Source organism: Phasianus colchicus, chromosome 23, assembly GCF_987193195.1.
Source record: "Phasianus colchicus chromosome 23, bPhaCol1.hap1.1, whole genome shotgun sequence".
In the NCBI taxonomy this organism is placed as follows: domain Eukaryota; kingdom Metazoa; phylum Chordata; class Aves; order Galliformes; family Phasianidae; genus Phasianus; species Phasianus colchicus.
Window position 1 is genome coordinate 2,759,413 of NC_143458.1, and position 9,437 is coordinate 2,768,849.

At 55.8% G+C, this 9,437-nt stretch overlaps 2 protein-coding genes across 3 annotated transcripts; one reads left to right on the forward strand and one right to left on the reverse strand.

Moving 5' to 3' along the window:
• Positions 1-866: 866 nt before the first annotated feature.
• On the reverse strand, positions 867-2,419 carry CLDN25 (claudin 25). Its single transcript, XM_031599637.2, has one exon. It carries the CDS (start codon positions 2,330-2,332, stop codon positions 1,640-1,642), a length of 693 nt encoding a protein of 230 aa, XP_031455497.2. The 5' UTR covers positions 2,333-2,419; the 3' UTR covers positions 867-1,639.
• Positions 2,420-5,785: 3,366 nt separating this feature from the next.
• On the forward strand, positions 5,786-9,279 carry LOC116232990 (G protein-activated inward rectifier potassium channel 4-like). Of its 2 annotated transcripts, XM_031599636.2 has the most exons (4): positions 5,786-5,945; positions 7,265-7,491; positions 7,580-8,798; positions 8,992-9,279. In XM_031599636.2, exons 2-4 carry the CDS (start codon positions 7,279-7,281, stop codon positions 9,237-9,239), a joined length of 1,680 nt encoding a protein of 559 aa, XP_031455496.1. In that variant the 5' UTR covers positions 5,786-5,945; positions 7,265-7,278; the 3' UTR covers positions 9,240-9,279. The 2 variants fall into 2 exon arrangements, with proteins under 2 accessions (XP_031455496.1, XP_089979660.1); XM_090123534.1 differs by lacking the exon at positions 8,992-9,279 and having other exon boundaries at positions 5,786-7,491; positions 7,580-8,956.
• Positions 9,280-9,437: the final 158 nt, after the last annotated feature.

Sequence of the window (9,437 nt, forward strand, 5' to 3'; positions counted from 1 at the left end):
TGCAACGTTCTCCATCACTTGCTCACAGCAAGGAAAAGGCCACCATTTCAAGATAAGTTTTGCAATATTGTGTCATTCCAAGACATTCTGACTTCCAGGTGACTGGGATGTTGGCTGGGGAGGCAGCTCACGAGACAGCAGGTTTGTCCTGTTCTGTTGCTGCCAAAAATAAAATATCCCAACAAATATGCAAAAAAAAAGAACAAGGGCTTCTCATGAGTGCAGGTCAGTGCCTATGATGCCATGAGAGTTTGGATCAGGTGTGGAAGGAGGACGTACTGGCACTGAGAGGAAACCTTTGCTCAGCGTCTTGCCATCATTCTCCCTCCCCCTGCCATGTCTTCATTTCCCAAGGTGATGAGTTCAAATCAAAATAGAGTTTCTGCTTTGTGGGTTTGTGTCACTGCAAAAAAACACGTTTGTGTGTGAGAAGTGCATTCATCAGGCAAGAATGCTGCCCTTCTGGCCCCTCTGTGGTGCACGCTCCATTGCTATGGCACTGCTGGGTCCCTCCGAGCTGAGCTGCGCCCCCAGCAATCCCTCCTCCGGGTGAAAAATGTTTGGGAATCGTCTCTTTTCTTTCTCTCTCTCTCCCCACGTGCTTCTATTTTTGACTCTTCGCTGGACCAAAGTGCGGATTTCAAAACGGGACTTTTGAAGAACAGTGAACTTTGGTTCCCAAAGGAGCACTGCTGTTGGGTGGAGGTTTCCTTTCTTTTGGCCGTGCTGTTGTGGCTCTTGGTGCTGACAGATTAAAGCAGCAGTGAGCTCCCTTCTGAAATAGCACTGTGGCTGTGGGTTTCCTGCTGTCGGCTGTTAGCTCAGCCTGGTGTTCGGTAGCGTTAGGAGCAGAAAGCAAATGTAAAAGCAGGCTTAATTTCTTTTCTGAGCTGAATCAAGGAAATAGGGGAGATCCTCACAGACACACACAAAATAGCATCTTTCTGTGATTTCTATGATCTTTGCCTTTGATGTCCAGGTAAACAGTTCTGCTGTAGAACCTTTTAAATGAAGGTCGCTGTTACGTTTGTGACTTGATCAACTTTGCAGTTGGCCATCAGCTCATGTTTCTGCCTCCCCCCTCTCTCCCTTCTCTTTCTCCCTAAGCTTTGCTCACTGAACAACCACTCAAGCAGTGATTTTGTTCCCTAAAACCCACACCCTTCGTCCCCGCTCTTCCCATGCTCTCATCATCAAACGCTCATCCCATGTAGGATGTTCTGCTCTCAGAGCACAGAAACGTACTGCTAATGGCTGAAATAATTTATTTAGAATACATCAAAGTGAAATGGACATTCAAGGATGAGCTTTTCAGCGCAGACAGAGGTCTTACAGCGATTACATTCCCGGCCATTGGGGATTCCCAGGGAATGCCAACACAGTGTAATCAGTGAGTATACTGCAAATGTAGCCAGAAATACAAAGTGCTCTTTACTGCTGTGTTTGCCTTCTTGGCTTACAACACTGGGCTCGGTTTGCAAGTGTTGCTTGGAAAAAAGGGGAAAAAAAAAAAAAAAATGAAGCAGACAGACACAGATGGAAGAAAACCAAGCTGCAATGAACAGTCTTAGGAATCAGCAAATCATCCCTTAACGTGTGAGAACCGTCTCTGAAATCCAGACAGCCAAAATCTGCAGTCTCAGATTACCAGGTCGGCGTTTTTGGGGTGTGAGTGGTGGCTCCACGGTGACATCGTGGCTGGGCTGTGTGTTGCTGGCCGCAGCGGGCGGGTAGCTGGAGGTGCAGCGGGCGTCCCAGTCCGGCTCAGGCAGGTGCTGTAGATAAGAAGCAACCCACCTGCTGCAAGGAAGGACCCAGCAAACCATCCCAGGAACATCGCCTCACCAAACTCCCACCGCGGGACGATGTCGGGAACGGCTTCATCCCAGAACTCGAGGACTGTGGTGTAGGCGACCCAGGAGATGGGCACGAGAGTGGTGATCCCCGCCGCACCGAACGCTGCTCCTCCAGCGAGCAGCAGCTGTTTCTTGGCGTTGGGTTTTCCCTCACATGTCTTCCAGCAGTCCAAGCCCACGCTGGCAAAGAGGAGCGCCAGGAGCCCCAGCCCATTGGAGAGGCACATCAGGACGCGGGACACGCGCAGCTCCAGCGGCAAGGCGAGGAAGGAGTCGTGGGCTTTGCACTCCGTGGCCCCTTCCTCCTGCATGATGCACACCTGCCACAGCCCCATGGTCCAGATCTCCAGTTCATTCAAATCCAGGTTGAGGTTCTTCCAGAGCGGCACAAAGGTGGTGACACAGGATGAGACCCATCCGAAGAGTGCCAGCAGCATTGCGCCCACCTGGACCCTTGCGTTGCAGCTCCACGCCATGCTCACAGCACTCCTGCAAGCTGTGTGCTGGCTCCGCTGCTGGGGCTGAGATAAGCTGAGGTGAGCAGAAGGCTTTTGGCATTAACACTTTTGGAGCTGTGTATTTGTGGTGTGGATTTCCATGAACGCACCGTTTCAGTTGGCGGTCACGGTCGGAGCGCTGCTGTTTGCTCAGAGGAGTTGTGTGTGGGGAAATTCAGGCTTATACCTCTAATTCCTGGGTGTGGCCTCGATCATTTTCATGTCTTGTTGGTTTTGCTGCGATAGAAGAAGGCACCGCTGGCTAGGCAGGAAAAACTGGGTGCAAGGGAGAGCAAAGCTGCTCTGAAAGCCATCGTTGGCCTCACGCTCTGCTCCTTCTCTCCCGCTGCTCCATTGAGTGCAGCACTTCAGCATGGCCCTGCTCTGTATGTGTCACCAACCACCCCATCCCTGCAAACTGGGGGATGCTCTGGGCTGGCTCCTGGGAGAGGACATCTCCAAGAAACAAAGGATTTTGTCCCCATGTGTGGGCAGCATTGCTTCAAGGCAAACACATCTGACGGGCTGCAGCGGGTGCTGCCTCTCCGTGCCGCACGCAGGAGGGTTAAGCAAGAAACACGCAAATCCCCTGAGCCTCAGGAACCCTGAGGAGAGAGTTGGCAAGAACAGCTGCAGGTTTGGCAGGGGAGAGGGGCTGTGGGCAGAGCATGTGGTGCCTGGGTTCTTCCCAGGGGGATTTAAGGCCCCAACCCTCTTCTAGCCCTTAAATAAACACCATGAGAAGTGCTGACAGCTGTCCCTGAGGCTCCCATGGAGGAGCAGTGGCCCAGAGACTGCTCTGTGTGCTGGGTCCCTGTTCCAGGAGGCAGAGATCCTGGAAAGTTTCCGTGTTGCAATGGGGCTGGACTTTATACCCTCCTCCTCATCCTCAAAAGCGCTTTGCAAACATTTGCGCTTCGAGCAGCCGCTCCCAGGGGTTATCCAGGGGAGATGGGATGGAGGCAGAGCTGGGATGTCACTTGGGGAACAGTGTTGCTGCAAGAAAATATCCTGCTGTAAAAAAGATAGGGGAAAAAGGAGAGGAGGAAAGCAGTAACCTTCTGATGACACTCACTTCCCATCTGTTCCTGCCCAGCCACATGCATGGACCCCAGGTCCAGCTTTTTAGATTCATCTTCATGGGGGATTAGCAACTAATCTCTCGCTCATCTGCTTGCTTTGTTACCAAGAAGGATATGGGGAGGCAAGGCTGGGAAATTACTGCTGCTTTCTTGGCACAGTGGTGGTCACGAGGAGGGGGCTCAGCACTGCGTGGGACCTCTGTGTCCCCAGCACCGCTTCATTGCCACTCTCCTGGCACGCAATGATTGGAGGCCTTTTAAAAAAGGTGCGAGGACAGCAGAACCTATTTGCTCTAGGGATGGGGAGCTCGATCCCTTGGGTACACATCCTGCTGCCATCTCTCAGCGCTGGCTGAGGGCTGCTCTGCTGCATCCTCCCATCGGAGCCCTGCAGCTGGGCACCGTCTCTGCTTTCTGCCCTTCGTGGGAAACTTGGATGTCTGGGAACTGCCTGCCCTGAGCACGGTTCCGTTGTCCCACCGGTTCCAGGCTGCCCCCAGGCACTGTCTGTGGCCGCTGTTTGCACTGCTGCAGTCCTGCTGGGGACAGCTGTGTCACCTGCAAGAGGAGCGGGTTGAGCCGAGCGCTGCAGTCACGAGTGCAGTTGGTGGAGCTGCGTCGTGCTGTGTTGGTAACTCCACGTCGGGCTGGACCTGAGCACTATTTATAATCTCAGTGCTGCCTTTGCTATTTTTAACCCTCCTGCTGTAGGGATCCAGCTTTAAATATAGCACAGAGCGAGGCCCTGAGATGTGTTAACTTGGTTCTGCAGGTCAAGGTGCGCTGGGCACTGAGTTAATGGCTCACACACGTGAGGGAAACCACACAGATGTAGGCAGTGTCTTGAAGCCTTGCTGATGGCCCCATCCCTAAAACTAGGGGGAATGGTGTGGGGTGAGGGCTGGGATCCTCCAGCAGGGAATGCCCTCGCCAAGCCCCCGCGGCGCGTCTGCCCCCAGCCTTTCCAATTAAATCATCTTGAGGTAATGCTGCCCGTCATTGAGGGGGATTAGCGAGTGACCTTCTTCTCCTGGAGCAGGATTGGAGGACGTGCCAAGCTCGCCTTCCTTCTCCTAAGCTCCGCGGTGCAGCCAGGAGGGGATTTCCCCCCAGAACCGATGGGAAGATGCCCAGAGGCAGACAGGTCAGTGCCCAGGAGCAGCTGTAGGGACAGGCTGAGGCCGAGGGGCTGTGTCTGGAGATGCGGTAGGTGCTGCGGGGCTGCGAGAGGGGGGGCTCATGGCCAGGGGAAGATGGGCAGGGATGGGGCAGGGGCACAATGCTGGGGGTATCCAGCGTGTCACCAAGCGTTTGGGAGCCGCACTGTGGGATGGGGCAGCAGCCATGGGACCATGAGACACATCTCATGGTGTGCATGGGCTGGGACAGCAGCAGTGCAAGGCAGGAGGGCTCAGTGACAGACACAGAGCGGTGCTGCAGTGCTGCTCTCATCCTCATTCTGAATGTGAGAACTCCATGCATGGGCATCACAGAATCACAGAATGGCCAGGGCTGGAAGGGATCTCAAGGATCAAGAATGTCCAACCTCCCTGCCACATGCAAGGCCACCAACCTTCCCATTTAATACTAGACCAGGCATCTCTACCAGCACAGCATCTGCAGGCATCCAGAATTCACACCCATGATTCTCACAGTGTCTGTCACAGGAATTACACACAGTTTGGGAAAACTCTAAATATAAGAAATTGGCAGAAGCTGTTGCTGTAGCATATCAAGGGAAATCATAGAATCATTTAAGTAGGAAACGTTATCTAGTCTAAATCCAAATTATCTCAAAATTCAGGGATTCAGAATTTTCAGAACTTCCTGACTTTACAAAGAGTCTCACCACTGATCTGCTGCTGCTCTGCCTACAGGAGCTGCGCTCTCCAAACCTGTGGGCTCTCCTGCAGCTCCTGCACTTGCTGCTGCTTCCCCAGCCCCACGCCCGGGGTGTACAGATGTCAGCTCTGTGCTGCCAGAGGAAAGGAATAATTAAAGCAGATAATTATTTCTGAGATAACACGCTTCCCCCAGGGCTCATTAGCCCAATCCTCACAGCCTGCCCAGGCAATGCAGAGACACAGCACAGGGCTGGTGCTCGGCGCTGTGCTGAACAGTGATTGCTTTCCACATTCCCTCTTCTTTATTCATTTTTGCTGCAGGCTGCAGCTGGGATGGGGTTTTTTTTTTGCAGGATGCTCCCATGCAGAAGCTCAGGGCTGCCCAGAGCGTGCGTGCACCCTGCAGCAGGATCGCTCCGTGGCAGAATTTGTCTGTTTGCAATTTCTCTATCCAGCTGCCCCAGGAGCCGAGCCTGTGGGCCCCGGCGCTGCTCGACAGACGGACGGAGCTCCCGCGCCAGGACCGAGCGGCCGGGGCAGAGGATGCTGGATGAGGCAGCGGCGCCCCTCGCCTCGTCCCTGGGGGGACCAGCGCCTGGAGCCGTGCTGGGGCCGGTCCCGCTGTGAGGCTGCAGCCCGCTGACGGGGAGGGGCTCCGCCAGCCAGGTACCCCCACATTGTGCCCCACAGGGCTGGATCCTGCGCCTGGCAGGGTTTCCCCATTCCGAGTTATGTTTCTGGGTGGTGTTAAAGCTGTTTTCCAAGGAACAAGCTGCAGGTAATGACCGCTTGAGGATGCGCCCGCTTCACGCAGCTCGAGGGCTGCACAAGTGGGCTGAACGGGAGGAAGCTATCCCCAGGTGGTGCAATGCAATTAGGGCAAGTAATTGGCTTAGCCATCTGGTGCTTCCTGCCCAGCTCAGCTCCATCACCTGACTGGGACACAGCAGGAGAGGGTGGCCCTCAGCACCCACCCCAGAATGTTTGGGTGCTTTGGGTACCAGCTGCAATGGATGCACAGTGTGAGGGACCGTGCTGCCAGCCCTGGGATGGCTGCAGGATTGGCATTCCCCCTGCCCTGTATCACAGCCCCATGCCCACAGCAGCACTGTGCAGAAGCTGCTGCAGAAATGCAACTAACGGGATTATGGTTTAGGTGGGACTCAGATTAACAACCCACTTCCTCCAAGAAATCCCCAGGCCCCTTGCAGTTGGGGTTCTTCCCCAGGTCTGCCTGCTGCACGTTGCCTCTCCTTGCAGTGCTCCTGAACTCAGCACATCCTGTCCCTGTGCATGCACGGGGGTGGCACTGTGCTACACTCCTAGCAGCAGCTGCAGCTGCATTGAGGGCTGCAGAGATGCTCCCCAGCCCGTGACACCCCAGAGCAGGTGCACCATGTGTGGATTGCAGCTGGGATGGGCTCCAGCCTGTCTCTGGTTCTGCTCAGGGCTGCTGTTTGCATTTTGAAGTAGCACTTTGGGTCACATCCAACTTCCCTTTCGATGAAAACCTGTATTAAAATAAACATCAACTCTTCAAATGAGTGGGAGATGATAGCCAAACAATGTGCTGAGGCTGTTTTGACATCAGCAGTAGAGGTGAGGGCTCTGGGTCTGTTTCTCACCAATGGAATACTTTCCAAACCCCTCAGGCACACAGGGGGCTTCTGTTAGTGATGGTTTTGCCTCACCCTGAGGAGCCCCAGGGCTGTGGGATTTTCACAGTGCTCTCACTGTGACCACATCCGAGTGCAGTGACGGGGCATGGAGCAAGCAGGGACAGTGGGGTTGAGACACCCCAGTGGGGAACACTGCTTCCCTCCATGCTCGCTCACAGCCCCATGACACCACTGGTGCCCAACCTTTCACATGAGCATCCACAAGGAGCTGTGAGCAGGACCAGGCAGTACTCCCCCCAGTATCCCTACCCTGCACTGCCCACACACCCCCCAGCTCCACCTGACAACCCCGCTCTGTTCCCACAGCACCAACCTGCACTATGGCCGCAGTGCTTCCAGCCGGCAGCAGCACGGAGCCACAGCACAGCCTCTGCACCCACAACAGCTTGGGCAGCACCTGGCTTCCACGCGAGGAGCCCTGGGGCCGCAGGAACTCCATCCCACCCGCGCAGGCACCCACTGCCAGGCACATGCTTGCCTACCTGCCACGGCCACCCACCGACACCAGCCGCTATGGCACCTTCCCCCAGAAGGTAGGGCCATGTGGCCTCGCTGTGCTGCACGATGGCACGGAGCACGAGGAGGCTGGTTTCATGCTGACTGGAGCCTTTCCCCTTACAGCCTGAAGTCCCAGCTGCCCCTGTGCTTCTCACAGATGCTGCTGCTGCTGCTGAGAGAAGTGCCCTGGTTCCAAACGACCTCTTCCCACCCTGTGGCACCGATGTTCCTAGCGACCCAGCTCCCACGCAGAGCTGTGTAGACTCGGAGGCTGTGGGATCCACCAGGCGCTGGCCCAGTGTCTCCATTACCACCAGTGACGTGCCCAAGCACCGCCGAGCCTCACGCCAAGACCATCCATCCATGCTGCGTGATGGCACCTCTCGCTGGTACCCGCGGCACACCCGCAGCGTGCCCAGCATCCTCAGCCCGGCACGGAGCAGGACGCCCAACCGCAGCATCGTCTCCATCCCTGCCTCTGAGAGGCTGCAGAGCCGGCGTTGCAAACTGATAGAGGACGAGCGGCCGCTGGGTCTGGCTGGCAAGCAGCAGCGCCAGCGCTACGTCACCAAAGTGGGCAAGTGCCAAGTGAACCTGGGCAACATCCAGGAGAAGAAGAGGTTCCTCTCGGATATTTTCACCACTATTGTGGACCTCAAGTACCGCTGGTTCCTCTTTGTTTTCATGATGTGCTATATTGTCACCTGGGTTGTCTTTGGCACCATCTATTTCTTTGATGCGTGGATAAGGGATGACATCAACCACATCGGGGACCCAGAGTGGAAGGCGTGCATCGAGAACGTGGACAATTTCATATCTGCCTTACTCTTCTCTGTGGAAAGTCAGAGGACCATTGGCTACGGCTCCAGGATCGTGACAGCCAACTGCGCTGAGGGCGTCATCCTGCTGATGGCGCAGTCCATCATTGGGTCCATGATTGATGCCCTTATGGTGGGCTGCATGTTTGTCAAGATCTCCAGGCCCAAGAAGCGTGCCCAGACCTTAATCTTCAGCAAAAATTGTGTCATCTCCCACAGGGACGAGAAGCTCTGTCTGATGTTCCGCATCGGGGACCTTCGGGAGAGCCACATGGTGGATGCAAAAATAAGAGCCAAGCTGATCAAATCCCGACAGACCAAAGAAGGGGAGTTCATCCCCTTGGAGCAGTCGGAGCTGAACTTAGGCTACGATACAGGGGAGGACAGGTTGTTCCTGGTGGAGCCCCAGATCATCTGCCACGTCATCAACCAGCACAGCCCCTTCTGGGACCTGTCGGCAGAGTCACTGAAAAGGGAGCAGTTTGAGATCATCATCATCCTCGAGGGCATTGTGGAAGCTACGGGTGAGTGAGGAGGGGTCGGTGTGGCTCTGTCACAGCCTTCTGGGGGGGCCAGGCCCGGTGCTGCTGAAGCCATGCTGTGGGCAGGGGTCAGGCAGAGCCGGGCACGAGGGACAGGGAGTGGGGTCTGCGGGTGGCCACCTGTGTTGACGTGCTGTAAAGCCCATCACTGCCTCTTGCCATGTCCCTGCCGCAGGGATGACGTGCCAGGCCCGCACCTCCTACACCGAGGACGAGATCCTGTGGGGGTACCGCTTTGAACCCTGCATGTCCCTGGAGAAAGGCGCCTTCCGCGTGGACTACAGCCGCTTCGAGCTGACCTTCGAGGTGCAGACCCCAGCAGCGAGCGCCAGGGAGATGCAGGAGATGGCAGAGCTGGAGCGCCGGGACCGCTCCACACCCAGCCTGTGCTGGGAGCTGCTGCCACAGCCCTGCGGGTCCTGAGCAGGTGGCCATCGAGGCTCAGTGCGACCACAGAGCTTTGGTTTTGTATCACGGGGCAAAGAACCCCTCAGCAGAACATTAAAACCTGTTCTTTGAAAATGGTGATGTCAGTGTCTGGTGGTGGATTGAACCACACAGGGCTGTGCCCAGGGCTGCTCCCAAGAGCGTTTCCCTTCCTGAGCCCTCAGCCAATGGTAC

What these genes read in the sequence shown, in the direction of transcription:
- CLDN25 (XM_031599637.2), bottom strand. Translation starts at nt 2,332, where the DNA reads ATGGCGTGGAGCTGCAACGCAAGGGTCCAGGTGGGCGCAATGCTGCTG.
- LOC116232990 (XM_031599636.2), top strand. Translation starts at nt 7,279, where the DNA reads ATGGCCGCAGTGCTTCCAGCCGGCAGCAGCACGGAGCCACAGCACAGC. An exon ending in ATGGCACCTTCCCCCAGAAG is followed by an intron (nt 7,492 to 7,579) that starts GTAGGGCCATGT and finishes TTCCCCTTACAG; the next exon opens with CCTGAAGTCCCAGCTGCCCC. An exon ending in GGGCATTGTGGAAGCTACGG is followed by an intron (nt 8,799 to 8,991) that starts GTGAGTGAGGAG and finishes TCCCTGCCGCAG; the next exon opens with GGATGACGTGCCAGGCCCGC.